We start from the raw sequence: 18,366 nt of genomic DNA, 5'->3' as shown, positions 1-18,366 counted from the left end.
GGGCCAGAGTCAAGTTTACGAGCCAATGAGTCTAGCTGAAACAAGGGCTCCAGATTCAGTGGGAGGGAGACTCTGTCTCAAGGGAAAGGGGAGAGACTAAGAGAAGGACACCCACATTTCTTTTACCTCTACATGTGCATACACATCACATATACCCGTGCACACATACACACAAGCATGTATCCAAGTTACTATCTCCATACACCATAAAATTATGTATAATAATTTAGTTTTATGCATATAATACATTAATTCTTCCCAGATTTTACAGCCCATGTTAATTTTTTAGGATTGTTTTCTCTTGCTTTAGTGTGATATTTCTAATCACAGGAGATTACATTTGGGGAGGAATTAAGGCTATAATTTTACATTTGAGTGTTATTGTTTAACCTTCTTTAGGACACACTGGCTGAATATGTAGCACACTCTGGGGTTTTCTAGATAAAAGATTTACTATGTTTTTTTAATGTGTCAGAGAAAGCAGATGCAAGAGACCTTGCGAAGAAGAATAAGAAGGATGGAGAGAAGGAGAAGGAAAAATTCAAATTTTCACTCCATGGTTCGAGACCCTCATCAGATGTTCAGTACTCTATGCAGTCCTTGTCAGAGTGTAAGCTCTCAGTCTCTTACAGTAACTATCTTAGTCGCTACCTAAGCTGGTGGAAAATGTTGACACATAGACATGGTACATTTTCTCTTTTGAAGTGTCTAAGTAAGCACGTTCAAGTTTCCCTCAAACATCGGTCCTTTGTGTAACTAACTGATGGGTTGCATGTTGGAGATGAAAACAGGAGCAAGACTGCCTTTGACAAAGCTTCACCTTTAAACAGGACCGAATGCTGCTAAATGCTGCTTTCCCCCCTTTCCGTGTGAAAGTAGAGGCAATAATACATTCCCTTCCGCTGCCTCAGAACTCATTATTACCCTGGGCATCATGGTGCCTGCCTTTAATCCCAAACTATGAAATCATAAGCCTGTTAGCAAAATGTCTCTGTTGTTGAGCTTTGCATCACATTGTGGGATGATAAACACCTTCTGGAAGAAAGTGACCTGAAGTCTTCTGGTCAACCTACTCTTCTGCTATTGCTATAAAGAATAATCAATAATCGGGAGTTACCAGAAAGACTAGATATCCTTTCCCACTCACTTCTCACACTTGCACTTTTTCAACCATGCATCTTGGATACATTTCCTAACCTATCTTCAATTTAGTTTTCTTACCTGAAAATTGATGCCATACAGTTTATTACATAGAGCTTGTATGAGAACTAACTCATATAATGAACTTAATGCAGCACTTGACACAGAGGAAGCATTCAATGGAAGTTAGCCACTCTAACAAACCAAATATCACATCTGAAGATAGACTTATAACCTTTAACAGGTCTTCCAGGGACTTGTAGTAATTTTGTAATGATTTGGAGTTCATCTATTGGTAAGTCAATGTTCCAGGCTGAGCTTGTTATTTATTAAACATTTTTTTATAATTTAACAGAGGATGGATCAATGATAAAGGTGATATTTAAGTAATTCTACGTACTTTACAGCAGAGGTTTCTGATATGTGCTTAAAGGAAGCACAACAAGCTTCGTTCCAAGTAAAATGAGATATCTGCATCATAGCAACAAGGCAAAATCCTTGAGGCAAGAAAACACTTACAATTAAGATGGCAGTTTTAGCAAGAAGGAAACTCATAAATACTGAAAAATATTTTAAGTCCATTTAAGAAGTTAGGATTTTAAATGTCATCCCTTCATATCAAAGTGGGTCTTGTTTTCCTCCCTCCCCTTAAATTAGTCAATTATCAAGGATGCTGGAATGTAGGACTGTTTTACCACCTGGAAAGTTCGATTAAAAAAAATCACATGGTTTTTGTCATGAGTCAAATATTTACATTTAGGATATTCCAAAGGTGTTTGGGTTTATATCTAACAGAACAAAGAGGCAATGTACTGTTCTTTGTAAAATAAAATAGAATGACAATAGAGTAATGGCTACCTATTGATTATCTGAGCCTCACTATAAATAATTCTTACTGTTTGTGAGATAACAGTCACTGTTCAGAAGTTTTTGAACAGTTTTTGACCTCCTCTATCCTCAGACACTTGGTTTGTGACCATGGAGTGTTCAGTGTTATCCTGATATATACAGCAGGTTTCAGGCCAGCTTTGTCCTAGCACCTTGCTACAGAACTTAAAACAAATAAGAGGAAATTGTTTGTTATAGGAAGGACTTCAGAAGTTCCAGTGTTTAGTGATGAAGTATAATTTAGGCCAAAATACTTTTGTACATAAAGATGTTAATATCAAAACTGAGAGAGAAGTGACTGTGGTGGGTGAGTTTATGTCTCCACTGAGCCATGTAGTACTCAGAAATCTGGGGAAACACTGTGTGAAGATGCTTTGTGGACGGTTTTAATATTCAGATTAGCAGCAGAGTGAAACAGCTTATACTGTCTCCTGTACACAAACTTCATCCAATAAGGTAAGAGCTGGATGTGAAAAGGCGTATCCTCCCCTCCCCTGAGTGCATATAGACTCAGACCAAAATACTGACTTTTTGTGGGACTGGAGCCTCTTCCTCTTCAGGCAGGAACAACCCATTGCTTCCCCTGGGTCTCTCCCAGCTAGCTGGCTCACCCTGCAGACTGAGCGATAGTTACATGGGCCAACTCTTAGTAACCACTCAACTTCCATATTGAGTCTATATCTTAGTGAGACAGGGTTCATGCAGATGTTGGTACCATGACACAACATGCCAGTATAACAGATACTGAAAAATTAGGGAGATGATTTTCAACTGATTTGTGGATGCTAGGAAGAATTTAAGATTCACAAAATGAAAAATCCTGAGTGGCTCTGAACGGCTGGTTGGTAAGAGTTCCACATGTGAGAGATCTTGTGGGGAAAGTCATAGCTGGAAACAAGGAAGATGCAATTGGAAATTGGAAAAAAAGTCCCTGTTGTAAACCAGAAAGGGGGGGGGGTTGCCAGAAGTGTTGCCTAGTGTTTTGTAGAAACAAAAACCTGTTAGCAATGACACTGGATAGTTACTAGAGGTGGTTTCTCAGCACAGTATTGGGAATGAGAGTTAACTTCCTTTCTATGAGTAGTAAAATATGAGAGAAAGGAGGTGAATGGAAAGAATTGTAAGCTAGAAAGCAATAAAAACTTGAAGATTAGAAAATTATTTTATCTAACCTTATCCTAAAACAAGGAAGCTTGTAAAAGAGTGCCAAGGGTGTAGCTTGAAATCACCCATATGGAAATTACCCACCATGAAGCTAAACCAGTCAAGTTCACAAAGACTAGGGATAGAAATGGCATTATTCACACAGAGGCCTCTTTAGAGGAGACACAGATGGTATTGATAAGGAAGGCTGTGGGTCTGTAACTCTACTGGATAGGACCATGGTGCTATTGGCTGTGAATGTGAATATGCAGGTAAGTCCCCAAGGTAATCAGAGGCAATCAGGACTGCATCTCACCACCCTCTCGACTGTTTTCAGTTCATTTATAAAGGGTGGGCCCTGCTTCCTGTTCTCAGTAATCCATAGTATCCATGAAAAGAACCAGATGGACCTCTTTGCAAGGACTGTTTATAGGTGAAGCCACTGCAAAATGTTCTTACAAGTTCTCTGACCACAGCAATAAGGTAGACCCACCACTGAGGGCTGGAGGGGACAGTGGGCTCAGCAGGCTGAGACTCCAGACCAAGACAGAAATGTTCACAAGCCTAATATGCAATGGAACTTGCTTTGCTAAGCTTTTATACTGATGTGAGTGCCTACCCTGTCCTTTGTTTGTATCTCCATTGGAATATGGAGCTATATTTCTTACCCAGGGCCACAGGCTCATAGCTATGTAAGAACCCTAGGAAAAAAATTTTCAGTTTTCTTTATAGATGAATAAATGTTCAATGTGTACATGTCAACAAACAAACAAACATAAGAGTTGTAGGAAGAAGTTTTGCCCCAAGATGACTCCTGTCTTTAAGTCTTACTGGAGGGGACTTACTGGATGTTTCAGTGAGACTTTGGACTGGGGCCTGAAGTTGAACTGAGTTAAAGTTCTTGGTTCTTTTTGTCTGGGCTGAAAGAAATTTATGTATGAGCATGATATATATAGTCTAAGGAGAGCAGAACATTATGGAGGAGATTGTTTCTCTCTTAAATTGAAATATTGAAGCCCTAAACTTCAATATCTTTTTGAGAGATTTTTTTAAAGGGTGAGAGTTAAGGCTAAGTCATTATAAAAAGAGGAAGAGATACCAGCTATATTCCCCTTCTCTTTCTCTTGCCCATTTCCTTCACTTTCTCCTTCCCTTGTCTTTGCCTCTCCTCCTCTCTTTTTTTCATACCTCCCATAAGAGTCCACAATGAGAAAGTAATTGTCTTCATTCGTGTTGACAAGAATTGTTCACAATTTAATATATGTTTATTTTCCAGGTTCCTCGGCAATACAGTCCCCTCACATGGTTGTATATGCCACCTTTACACCACTCTATTTGTTTGAAAACAAAATCTTTACATTAGAGAAGATGGTAAGAATTGAAAACCAAAGATAAATATCCTTATGGGTGGTGATGGGGAGGGACATGTTCCTTGGCTTAGACTAAGAAGTTGGAACATTTCAAATCGTCTCAGTTGTTCATAGCACTATCTAATTATGTAAAGGTAAAATACAGTCACATTTTATTTAAAAATATTTTTCTATTATACACAAAGATAAAGGATAAAGATAAGGGAACTAACAGTTCAGTAAAACTTGTGTGCATTGTTCCTGATGAATAATTGTTTTTCAGCAACTCAAGTGCACATATTTTTTTACTTTATATAATTTTAAAAAGATTTATTCATTAATTTATTTATTTTATGTATGTGAGTATATTGTCACTGTCTTCAGATGCACCAGAAGAGAGCATTGGATCCCATTACAGATGGTTGTGAGCCACCATGTGGTTGCTGGGAATTGAACTCAGGACCTCTGGGAGAGCAGCCAGTGCTCTAAACTGCTGAGCCATCTCTGCAGCCCCATATATTCTTAAAGTGGGATGATGTACATAAATTTGCACTAAGTTTGGGGAGCAACTGCCATGGTCTTCTTACATCACAAAGCAATGCAGAATAAATGTTTTTTGTTTTTAGACAATACAAGAAAAGAAAAGAAAATTTAATAATTGTAGCCAATGGCAATAGAGTTAAATTATGCATACTGTAAACATTTAGGCATAGGCATTGTATACATGTTGGTATATATTATTTGGTTTTATTCCTATGTACGTATTCTGTATTGTGCTCTATACTTTTGCTCAGGGTGTAATTCTATTTTACATTCCATTTGGAGGCCGGATTTTTGTTTAACGGTATTATTAAGGTTTCCAATGGCATTACTTTTTAATTAACATTTAGCAATTACATGATATTTATGGAATTCTGCAATTTTGAGCCATTTCTTTGGTTCTGAGGGTGAAAAGCAATTGCTCTCCTTTCATAATGATAAAATCTACCTATCTAGCATATTTAGACCAATGTAATACATTGAGGTCTTGTTCAGTTCTGTCCCTGTGTGGGGACTTTAGACCCCCTAGCATCTTACCACTGGGGTTCTACATGCTCTACAGTTGATACATTAAAGTAGTGATATTCTAAAAGTAGTGTAGGGATACAATGTACACTGGTTGTACACTGGTACAACTGCACATTATATCCATTTTGTTAGAGTTGAAAATTAAAACTTAAATGAGGATTAGCTTGAGAAGTAAATATTCCAGTAGGGTCACGTGGCCACATGAGTCACTCTCATCCTTGAAGTTAGCATGGAAGCCCAAGGCCATCATCCCAGAATCGACTATTACTTGCAAAAGTCTGACACAAAACAGCCATAACATTATAAAAATGATAGGACACATGCAGTAGTGTACACAATAGGGACAAAAGCAGTTTAAGTTACTTTTTATCAAAAGTTAAAGAGCAACAGCAGTGGTTGAATAGCAGGATCAGAAATTTTCATAGTATCTGGAAATCTGCAGCTCCCTACAATTAAGTCTGTACCCAATTCTTCTCTCAAGCCGAGCCTTCTGTTGACTTTAGGGCTTCCCTCCTCTTCCCAAGGAGGGAAGTTTGTTTTTGAAACTCTCTGTGTGTCATGGGCACCATCTCAGATGCTCTAGATGGTAACGACTCAATGTATGGACCACTAAAGAGCATCAGCCATCTTTTGTGTCGTGTCATGCCTCCTATCCAGGAACTACTCAAGCTGCTTATTAAAAGTGTAACACTCAATACACACCAACTCATGTTTTATAATACATATATGCTAGGCCAATGTGCTCTGCTCATACTGTATAGAGATAATTATCACAGACCAAGTTCTTTACCACAAAGTTCAGAGAACAGAAGTAAGAGGAAAACGACAATTAAAAAACTGTTATAAAAGAGATTATGTAAGATTCCTGGATAAAGAGTGGTTTCCGGAGTAGTGACAGAAATAAATACCTATGTGATTGAGGGGGAAACCAAAAAAAAATCAGTGGGGGAGGGGAGACAGGACAAAAACCATAAACCTCTTTCTCTTTCTTCTAAAGGAAGCTAATTGTTTAACCTGAGAGGTGTGAGGAGTTATGCTAGTAAATAACAAAAAGCATGTTCAAAGCAGATGAGAAATTTATCTTAGTCTGGAAACAAGGAGACCGCATAATCCCCGTGTTCAGGGAACGAACAGAGATTGAGTTAATTGTAGAGAATTCTCATAAGCAATTCAAGGTATAGTCAGGATTGAATAGGGAATATAAATACACTATTTTAATCATAAATCCATAAGAAATGATTTCTTCTCTATTGAAAATTTGTAAAACAGAGTATATCACTAAATTTACAGCCCCAAAGAGTGTTAAGATCACATGCAATTAAAAGCTCGCTTAGTTAAGAAGAAATGGAGACTACAGAAGAATAGAGAAAATTATTACAAACTACCTTATGTGGTCCAGTACCCCTCCTCTCAGGCATTCTAAATAGCTCAGGTTGTACATGAATAAGCTGACCCCACCTGTCAACTCTGGCCAGTTCTTTTAGAGTTTAAAATAGAATTGAGAGAGGAGTAAAGGAGTCTTGGAAAAGGAAATTTTGAGCTTACATTTTCTGCATGAATCATTCAACAATGATTACTCTCAATGGATGACTTGATTTCATTGAGGCTTTTTAGACCTAACAGAATAAAGGTTGCAGGGAACTTTACTTTCTAGATTGTGGAGAGAAATATTTGATTTCAAGCTACTCTATAAATTACAGAAATTTCGGATTTTTTTTTTATTAGTAAAATGGTAAGAGACTCTAAGGAAAAAAAAAGGATAAAACACGGTTTCTCTTTTAGTCTACTTTTAAAATCCAGAGTATTATTTTTCTCTTAATCTTAAATTTGTCTCATAGTCAGACATTCAGATAGAGGGACACAGAGAATAGAGACAGAAGAGAGAGAGAGAGAGTGTGTGTTGAATTAATCCACACTACCATCACAGATTGCGTTAACATTTAAAGAAAAAATAGCAAAATACCAGTTATACCAAAGCCAGTTCCTCTAGGAACTATTTTCTTTGTAAGAATTTCCCATGATTAGTTTCTATAACAAGATACAAATACTGTGTCTCTATGTCTCTGTGTCTCTGTCTCTACATGTCTCTCCTCTCTGTCTCTGTCTCTCTTCTCACCTCTCTCTCTCTCTCTCTCTCTCTCTCTCTCTCTCTCTCACACACACACACACACACACACACACACACATTTCAGGCAGCAGTTAGGGAGTAACTTTTGGAATAATGGTTTGACTTATTGCCAATAACTTCAGAGCTGAATGTCTGACTATGAGACATATCCATTAGGGCAGCTTCTGTCCCCAGTGTCAATGTCTCCATTGTCTCCAATGATGGGGACTTCCTGAGGAAACCCCCCCCCCCCCCGTTAAAAGATTACAGCTTTTCACAGATAAGGCCACTCTTGCCACCTCACAGCTCCTTAATACATTTAAAACATTTAAAAATGTTAAATAACAATTGGTAGCAAGTTTTTTTTTTCATTTTTAGATAATCAGAACTTGTTTTACAGCTTCAACATAGAAAAGCAGTGCCTAGCAATTATATATTCTCACTGAAACTTAAGCTTGAGAATGGCCTAATTTCTTCCTTTTTAATAAGCAGACAAGAGTCTCAGGCAAACTTAAACTTGCAAAGGAATAGAAATGGTAGTGTCATTTCTATTAAGGAGTTAGGAACATGGGTGTTCCCCCTTTTCTGTATTGGCAAAAGTGTTATTAAATACAAGCGTCAATGGAAGAGTTCAAATCCTCTTTCTGTCTCTTAGGCGAATTCTGCGGAGAAGCTTAGGGAGTATGGTCTTTCTCACATCTGTAGCCATCCTGTGCTGGTGACCAGAAGTAGGTCTTGCCCTCTTGTGCCACCCCCCAAACCTCCTCCCTTACCTGCCTGGAAACTCATTCGCCATAAAAAGGAAACAGTGATAACCGATGAAGCTCAAGGTATGTGCCGCATTGCCATGCAGCCTGATTGACGCTTCTCTGGGGGCTTACCACTCTCTTCCATGGACTATGGTATGTATTGAGGCCCACCATGCAGTCCTGCGCCTAAAGCTGCTCGACTCTTATGTCCAAATTATGTATTTAAAAAGTAAGGATGTATGTGTATTATACTCTGCCTTCCAGTGTCAGTGGCTTATGCTAGGGCTTATTGTATATTTCTCTTTCTTCTTTCTGTTCGGTTTAATATGTAAACTAAAAAACTAATAATAACATAATAGTATCTGAAGGACAATGCAGAATGTAGAGGAATTTGCTACCCAATTGAGCTTTATTTCTTTCCTTGTTCAGCTTCAGGGTATACCATGGTGATGTGTGTTGCTCTCCTTTCTCACCAGGATTTTCTTACTTCTAAACTCGCTTAACACTTAGTCATACCCACAGTCCTCTCTCAGCACACTGTTTCCTTGTTATTTATGACACTTCCTGCTTCTGCCTCTGCGGTAGCTCCCGTGGACCAAGTGGTTGTCTGGGGAGGTTAATTGAGGGACACTATTTCTTTTTAAAGGAAAGATTTATGTGAAAAGTCAACTTTGCCGCAAATGCAAAGACTTGTGAAACGTCACCATTTCATATCATTATTCCATGCACAGCCATAATAGAAACTGGCTCTAGACAAAAGAAAGCTGATACTAGCAAGATCTGTAAACAGTTTCAGCTAACTGAAATGTCTCTGTTTGTTCTTGCTTACCTCTACTGAAAACCCTGGATAAACGTGTTCTCACTGGCACTGCCTTAGAATCTGAAGGATTCTGGCAGTGTGCATCACACTTGTCAACTTTTCAGATGCTGTCCCGAAGAAGCCTGAGCAGTTCCTTGAGATTTCAAGTCCATTTTTGAATTATAGAATGACTCCATTTTCGATTCCAACAGAAACGTAAGTTATGTGACCTTCTCACTGGTGCCTCTTCTTAACTTTGCATCTGTGATGTATGTGGTTAAATAAAAAAAAAAAATCACACTTAATGTGACAAGTGTTGGAAGGATATGGAAGCCAAATACATAGGCATATTCACACAACTATCAAAGGGAATATCTTACAGACCCTGATGACATCATCTCATTTATTATCAAATACTTTGGATTGTATTTTTATGTATGAGCATTAGAGAGTAAATATTTGCTATCCCCTCTGTCTTAGTCAGGGTTTCTATTCCTGCACAAACATCATTACCAAGAAGCAAGTTGGAGAGGAAAGGGTTTATTCAGCTTATACTTCCATACTGCTGTTATCACCAAAGGATGTCAGGATTGGAACTCAAGCAGGTCAGAAAGCAGGAGCTAATGCAGAAGCCACGGAGGGGTGTCAAACTCCAACTCTCCAATGTCTGGGATCCAACTCACGATCTTCTGGGCTCCTCCAAGGGCTTGGGTCACTTCTCCAGCCTTGCCCTTTGTAGCATACACATTGTCTTCTAGGCTCCAGCTGCCTGTACTCCACTGCTGCTGCTGTTCTTGGTGGTCATCTCATGGTTCTGGCATCAAAACCAGTACCACCTGGGTGACTCTTACACATTACCAAGTTCTGCTGCTGCACAAGGTACAACTTTGGCTATCTCTGGAACACAGCTTCTTTGTGCTTTCAGAAAGCACTTCCCAGAAGATGTCACCTCAATGATGCTGTTCTCTTCTTAATCACCGCTAATTTCTTAGCTCCAGCTAACCAGCATCAATAGTCCCAGTAATGCAAAAGTTTCACTTTAGTAGTTCTGATATCTTGTTAATCACAGCTGATTCTTCAGCCCACAGCTAACCAGAACTACAGAATCTTCCCAATCAAAATAGCAATGGCCCTGAAAAGAGTCTTTAATTTTCCCTCTGAAATTTCACAAGCCAGACCTCCATCTTCTGCACTATTCCAAGCTCCTACACAACATTCGAACACCGAATGGATCTTCTGGCCAAAGTTCCAAAGTCCTTCCACAGTCCTCCCTAAAACATGGTCAGGCTGTAACAGGAATACCCCACTATGCTGGTACCAATTTCTGTATTAGTCAGGGTTCTCTAGGTTCTCTAGTTACAGAACTTATAGATAGTCTCTATATAGTAAAGGAATTTATTGATGACTTACAGTCTGCAGTCCAATTCCCAACAATGGTTCAGTAGTAGCTGTGAATGGAAGGATCTAGCAATTGCTCAGACCCACAGGACAAGCAGGCAAAAGAGTGAGAGACTCCCTTCTTCCAATGTCCTTATATGGTCTCCAGCAGAAGGTGTAGCCCAGATTAAAGGTGTGTGCCACCACACCTTTAATTCCAGATGACCTCGAACTCAGAGATGTCCCTGTCTTAATCTTCTGGAATCTATAGCCACTATGCCTCAAGATCTCCATACCAAGATCCAGATCAGAAACTTATATCTCCCAGCCTCCAGATTAGGGTCACTGGTGAGCCTTCCAATTCTCGATTGTAGTTCATTTCAAATATAGTCAAGTTGACAACCAGGAATAGCCACTACACCCTCCAAAATGAAATGGGGGAATTTCTAGCCCGTGAGTAGCTGGGTTTATAAGGAATGATTCTTTTCAAGGTAGAATTGAGTTATGTGGGGACTGTGATTTGTTACCATCTGTCTGTGAGGAGACTCCATGAACTTTTGGTCTTACTGATAACTGCCAGACCCCGTTGCTAGCAGAGGAGCTATTGATGGCTAAGGGAGAGTCAATTTTCTTTGTATGTGTGGACTCTGTTACATTGCCCCTGTGGATAGTTCCACAGCCATGCATATGGGCAGCTATTATTGGATTCAGCGACTTCTCAAGAGAAGGAGGAAGAGGAGGAGAAGGAGAAGGAGAAGAAGAAGGAGAAGGAGAAGGAAGAGGTGGCGGAGGGGAGTGGGAGAGGAGGAGGTGAAGGAGAAAGAAAAGAAAAGGGAAGATTTAGGTTATGGGGGAGAAATTGCTAGGAGTGGTTGGAGGAAGGGAATGGAAATAATTCTGTGCATGTATGGAATTTGCAAAGAAGAAAACAAATTTAAGTTATGTGCTATGAAGCAGCACAGCTCGTCTCTCAAGGGAGAACAGTGCTAAGGAAGGTTGAGGTGGCATTTTTGTGGGTTAGTGAATGATAATTGAGGGATATTTTTGAGTGAAGCCACTAAACTATCTCTTCATTTGATATAAGTTAGATCTTCAGATTTCATCAGCCCAGACCACATAATAGCTGTCAGCCAAAGTCAACATTTGTGCACAGTGGAATGAATTCTCCCTTCAGTGTGCCCCTTCTGACCTAGGAGTATCTGTAGACAATCACAGAGTGCTCATTTATAGAGCAAGGTAGCTGGACTGTACATGCCCTAGGTTTTGTGGCTAGAAGTGGTTTTGAAGGTCTGGGAGAATATTCTGTGAGCAGTGTAGGTCTCCCTTTGGACTGAACAAATGGAATTGGCGGTTGATCTCATGAACAGCCAAACAAGAGCTTTATGAGGGGGTGTCCTCTGATTCCTGATGCTCTGCCTAGAACCTCTTTTCTCACTCACCACTCACAAAATAGAACATAAAACTGACCCAGCAGCGTTGGAACAGTGACAGTCTTCATTGTCCAATATTTTCTCATTTTATCTGAGACTTTAACAATTTGCTCTTTACCCTCCATACTTGCACCGAAAATCTTGAAAATCACTTACATATTCCCTGAAATTGGGTATTTTCCTACATTCTTCTCATCTTTATAGTTTAGTACCAAAGTCATCAGTCAGTTCACCTAATGTGTGGAAAGGACCCACTTCCTTACTTCTTTCTGCCTCCTCACAGGCTTCAAGTGACACCCACACTCCCCAGAGCACAAATCTCAATTATAAGGACTTGGCTTTTCCTCCTAATGGCTTCCCTAGAGTTCTGTTTCCTAAAAACAATGCCGCAGGGTTTTGGTTCAACCCAGGTACTTGACCTTGAAAGCACATGCACTTTCAGAGCATAGCATTCCCCCGCCCTCAGTGCAGCTATGTGTCCTGATTTCTTCAAGAGGACAATTCATGAAACTATTAAAATATGCTTCTGGATTTATGGCCCTGATTATTTCCACATCTATTTTATTACTGTTAGGTTTCTAGATATATAGAATAATATTGTGTGATTTATTTTCTATTTCCTTCTCATTTTCAGCTGAATACAATTTGTTATCTAATACAACACTAATTACTCAACAGGTGTTTCTACTCAGTAAATATTGAGTAGAAAATATTTTGAGGCACTTAAATCATTCAGAAGCTTTTTAATATCTTTTAACTTGGTATTTTCAGTCACATGTAACCGCATATTCGACTTATTTGGGCACTTTTTAGAGTATTTTAATTTTTGAAACATTTTATTTAAAGTGTTGAATAAGAGAAATAGTCTTCTCTAGGGAAGACCCTCCAACATACACTTAACTGGTTATCTAACATCAAGTGGTCAGCCTTGAAATCATATATATACAATTAACATTACATGAACTACGTGGTTTTTTTTAATATATTTAGAAATGTATGTACATATATATGTGTATATGTATGTATATGTTTACAAATATACATACACATTCATATATGTATATATGTACATATCACAACAATTAAAGAAAAACAGGACATGAACTTCAGAGAGAGCAAGGGGATACATGGAAGGGGTTGCAGAGAGGAAAAAACAGATAGAAAATGATGTGATAGTATTTTGATTCCAAGTAAAAAATATATTTGTAAAGTATTGAATGACTTATATAACAGATATATATTATTACTTTTCCCTTTAGTATGACAAAATATTGGACAGAAGCAACTTGTGGAAGGAAGGGTTTGTTTTCACTCATAGTTTGAGGGTCCATTTCATCATGGTGGGGAAGACATACTCAGTAGGGATGGGAGACAGTTGATCACACTGCATCCTCAGTCGGGATGCAGGGACAGCTGCATGCTAGTGATCAGCCTTTTTCCTTTACATTCAGTCCAGGACCAGAGCCCATGGAATGATGCTGCCCAAAATGATGTCGCCTCAGTGTAACCCAAACTAGAGACAGTTCCCCACAGACATACCCAGAGGCCATTCTCCCAAGTGATTCGGGATCCTGTCAAATTGACAATATTAGTCCTCACAGGATATGGTAGATGCTTATGATTTCAGATAGAACTTAGTCTTTCTGAGGATGTGTGATGGATTATATCCATGGTGGAAATATAAAATTACAAAGAAAAACAATCACAATTTAAGCACTCAACTCATTGAATTTTCTAGTGTTAGGGACCAAAGCCAGTTTTATAAGTTAACTTACACTGTCTTACTCTGGTTAAGTTTAGTATACTAGGCACATTTTCTTAATTAACTCACACTGTCTTACTCTGGATCAGTTTAATCTACTGGACCCATTCTGTCATTTCACCCTTATGTCTCTGTTATGTTTCAGGGAGTTGATTATTTTTGTTGCTCTTTTATTTTTTATTAATGCTTCATAGTTTTCCCAATTACTTCTATACTGGAAATTCTCTAGAGAAACAGAACGAGTACATGTGTGATTACATGATAGCTGTATCAGTGACATAGACATCATGTAAGCACATGGATGCCATGAGATTTCATCAGCTTGCATGGTTGTAGTGATTGAGATGTGTCATGAGAGACCATCAGCATTTAGAGAACTGGAGAAGTAATTAGTGTAGCTATCTCAATCTCACACCAGAGAAGTCTGGGAAGCAACAGTGTGGCTTCCATCTGGCTGAAGGATTAGGGATGCCACTGAACAAGTCCTGGAGGTCAAAGGGCAGGGACCTTGGAGTTGTGATGTCCATGAGCAGGGTGAGAATAGTCCAGGAGGTAGAAAGTAAAGCCATCTTTCCTCAGCAGTCCTGGGCTCTCCAGGCCACTGCTGACTGGACAGAGCCTGCCTACCCCAAGGGCAGAACATTCCCTCTCAGTGCACTAATGTCCTTGTTAACATCCTGCAGAGATCACCTCATAGACACACCCAGAAGCAGTGCTTTACTGGCTGTCTAGAGACGCCAGTCCCTCTAAGGAGATTGACAATGGATACTGATCATCATTTTCATCTGACTGGATTTGCATACTAACTAGAGGTTATATTATAAAACGTGCATTATAAAACTGCAGCTGCTTGACACCAGAACCAATTTTCTTAAAGTTTATATTATAGTACCCAGCCTTTAAGAGTCTCTATGTCAATAGAGTCTAGGGTCAAAGGTGCATTGATTTCTTAGCTCAAGTTCACCAAATTGCTCCCATACCTGAATTTCTTTAAGTTCTACCTTTACTATTTGGTTAAGGTGGATAAAACTCTAGTACCCAGAAATAGTCAACCACCACTTTTCTGTCTTCCACTAATCTATTAATTGCTGAAATCTGTTATAATTCATTTGCATCTTCAAGCTCTGGAGCAAAGCCAAAGGCAAAGATATGGGAATATCATTGCACTGTGTGTGGAAGACATGGCCTAAACCTGTTCTGCAATATAGCCAGATTTCTTGGGTTAGCATATGAGCAGTTCTCATGGAGAACGACTACTGCTATGATTTCCTTTCATTGAAAGTTCATCAGTGTAACAGCATAGCTTTGCTCATTCTTGGCTCATGATTTTATGAGACAACTGGAGCCTCATAAATATGTTTCTGCTACCCCCTAGTGGGAGTTACATGAAAGTCAGAGAAGTTGGTCTAAGAAGGCTACATGTTAAGAAATTATTTTTGGTTTGGTTTTGAGGTAGGATCTCTCTATGTCTTTCTAGCTAACCAAGAGCTTAATATATAGGCGAGGCTAGCTGTGAATTCACAGAGATTCACCTGCCTCTGCTTCCTGCATGCTGGGATTAAAGGCATGTACCACCATGCCCAGCTATATGAGTAGAATTTGATGTTTTCTTTGAAGCAGTTGTGTAAAATGCAGGTAGTATGATAAACATCTCATTGTGCCAATGAAAGTCATGCAAGAGTGATATTGTCTGGACTATGTCAATGAGTTCTTGAGGAAGTGCCTTGAATACACAGTATGAAAGTCACAATTAGAATCCTAAGGGCTTAGAGTCCAGGATTAAATTTCTCACACCAAGATTTTCATTGGTACACATACTCCGCTAACTCCACTAATGCTCATAATCAAATCCCCTGTATTTTGATCATCAACACACACATCTTTAAAACAATGTCCCAGAAAAACAAAACAAAACAACAACTTTTATGGCAATACGTTGACTGATGAGGTAGTAGGGTAGGAAGTAATGTAATAAGTTATTCAGAAGTAATTTTTTAAATTTTCTCTGTAAAAGAATAAGAACAAAATGAGCAGAATCCACCCTTGTATTGTTGTTGACAAAACTAAGCTTATTCATTGATCACTGTTAGTCAGAAATTACAGTAACAAGTTTTGTGGGATTTCTTTTCTCCACTAGACATTTTGTCCAATCTGTCATTAAGAAAGGAACACCGCTGGGATCCAGTCTTCCTCCCCTCGTGGAAAATGATTTAGTTGCAAGTACCAGCCAAGGGGAAATGAGCATAGTAAATGGAAACCAGTCTCAGGTACCAATGAGCTCAAGCCTGGACCGTACGAGGCTTATCTTCAACTGTGTGCTATCTTCTGTCTGCAAAGTCTGCATACACCAGATGTCAGAAGAATGAAGAATTCTCTTAAACCCTACTTCCTATGCACCTTCTGTATCTGTGGCCACTTAGAAAGTGGCATATCTTCCCATTGTACAAGTCCACCATGTTCTCTCTGGCTTGCGTTGCCTATAAACTGTTAAACAAACTATATACATTTCTAATTTGGGCAATTACGTGTATACTTATAATTGTTCCCTTTCACTTCGCAGGGCAATATTGCATTGCAAATTGTACTTGGAAAAGGTAAATTAATAATCCTCTCGTGTTTTTGTTCTCTCATAGAGATCAAAGCACACAAAATTCTTGCTTCTAGAAAGACTTAGTTCTCCCTTCTCCCACCTTAGCCTCTTCTCAATGTTCCCTATGACTTCTTAATTCTAGTCTACTCCAACCTAGAAACATGTGACAATTTTATAGGTTAAATTTAAACGAAAATAGAAATAGAGGAGGTTGTGATTAAGGGTCTGTCATAAAAAGGGTCATCTGATCGTTTTATTTTGGTGTTTTGTGTCATGTAAGACGGGGTCTCGCTAATCACTCAGACTGGCATACAACTCATTAAGGTCCAAATTGGTCTCGAGATTGCTGGGTCTGCAGGCAAGTGCCCACAAGCTCATGCCATTTGATGTATGCATGCTGTGGTCAAAATACTGAAACCATTGTCGTTTCATGTTAGTAACTAAAGACTTGGTCAGAACTCAAGCCCAAAAGAAATGTCTACTATATATCTATGAAAATGTTGGTTTGAGATTCTATGTAAACTTTGTGACAGAGCTTGATAAATATAAGTTGTAATTACATTGCCACTGAGAGGGATGATTAAAGGGCTGACTGAACACACCAGAGCAACAGACCTGTTATATTTTCATAGTGCCTCTGAACTCTGGACTGTCCTGTTTTAAAAGAAGACCTCTGTAATGATTTTAAGAACATAGACTAGTTAATTTGTGTTGTAACATTGCAATTTCTAAAGAACTTGTTCCTAACTTACCAAGGTGGTTTTAAGTTTCCTGAATTATAAAAGCCAAGTATGTGTATGAACCATCCCACCTTGGAACCATCCAAGGTGGTTTTAAGTTTCCTGAATTATAAAAGCCAAGTATGTGCATGAACCATCCCCTCACAAACTTTAGGACTGCATTTAAGTGACTATTGTTTACGCTTTCTCAGAAATAGAACTTGAATTTGAAATGTTCTCTGCCTTCCACTTTTCAAACTTTAGCAGCATGTCACTTAACAGTTTAAGATAGTCCTGATATCTATGTCCTCTCTTCTTCCCAGATGAACCTTCAGAGCCTGCATTGGCGGACTTCCACCAACTTGAGGCTACTAGTTTGGACAGGGATTTGATCAGCCTGACTACAGCGACACTGGACAAGTCACAGGAAGAGTTAGCAATAAACGAAGGGGTTGCCAAAGAAATATGGCTAGACTTCGAAGACTTTTGTGTGTGCTTTCAGTAAGTATTCAAATGCCATTCATCTGACCAGATTCTGCTGGATCAGCTCCAAGCTCTAGTGCCATACAGGCTCACAGCTGGGACAGTGTCTGTGGTTTTTATTTATAGATTTTATGATCTATCAATTATTAACTATCATTTAAAAGAGGAGAGCAAATATCAGCTGGGGGTTAGTATAACACAAATATTTTTTTTTCTTTTTATTGAAAATGGAGTCTCCAATAAATGGATATGGTACATCTAGACTACAGTTTCCCATCTCCAAGGGGAAGGACCCAATGGAGAGCTCCTATTTACTTTCCCCATAGTGTGGGGCTATGGTTCTCTGCACCCTCTTCCACCTGCTGCTGGGAGAAATACCGGATGCATTGACTATCTATCCACAGAGCACTCTATCAGCCAAACCCCTGTTTGGATGCTCTTTGTTCCTTTTCAAATGCTTCTTAATATGAATTTTCCCACTGAGATAATTTTGTCCCTTTATAACAACGAATGTTGCAGTTCTTTTAAAGTTTTCCTGCCTATGATTATTTGAGTCTAAAAAACTAAACATGTGGTACTAGTTTTGTATGTAATGGCAATAATGGATTATAAATGTTTTCTTTTTCAGCCATATATATATTTTCCACAAGCCAACTTCTTATTGTCTTAATTTTCAAAAATCAGAATTCAAGGTAAGTGCATTAAGATTTTCATTTTATGCATAAGGTTTACGTAGAATCACAGTACTAAAAGATACTTTCA

The 18,366-nt window shown here is 38.9% G+C and overlaps 1 protein-coding gene across 6 annotated transcripts in view; it reads left to right on the top strand.

Annotated features, from left to right (window-relative positions):
• The window catches only part of Adgb (androglobin), a 141,392-nt gene that overhangs the window by 49,676 nt on the left and 73,350 nt on the right, over positions 1-18,366 (top strand). For 4 of the 6 annotated variants that reach the window (XM_021175286.2, XM_021175284.2, XM_085842629.1 and 1 more), the window contains exons 9-16: positions 476-610; positions 4,448-4,542; positions 8,351-8,525; positions 9,369-9,459; positions 15,950-16,079; positions 16,373-16,406; positions 17,445-17,622; positions 18,233-18,296. In XM_021175286.2, coding sequence (XP_021030945.1) covers positions 476-610; positions 4,448-4,542; positions 8,351-8,525; positions 9,369-9,459; positions 15,950-16,079; positions 16,373-16,406; positions 17,445-17,622; positions 18,233-18,296 — 902 coding nt within the window. The remainder of the gene's footprint in view (positions 1-475; positions 611-4,447; positions 4,543-8,350; positions 8,526-9,368; positions 9,460-15,949; positions 16,080-16,372; positions 16,407-17,444; positions 17,623-18,232; positions 18,297-18,366) is intronic. The other 2 variants (XM_021175285.2, XM_085842628.1) reach the window with 1 other exon arrangement.

Source organism: Mus caroli, unplaced genomic scaffold (assembly GCF_978045245.1).
Source record: "Mus caroli unplaced genomic scaffold, Mus_caroli_1 scaffold_9, whole genome shotgun sequence".
Lineage (NCBI taxonomy): Eukaryota > Metazoa > Chordata > Mammalia > Rodentia > Muridae > Mus > Mus caroli.
Note: the sequence above shows the minus strand (reverse complement) of the source record. Positions and strands in the feature narration are given on the sequence as shown.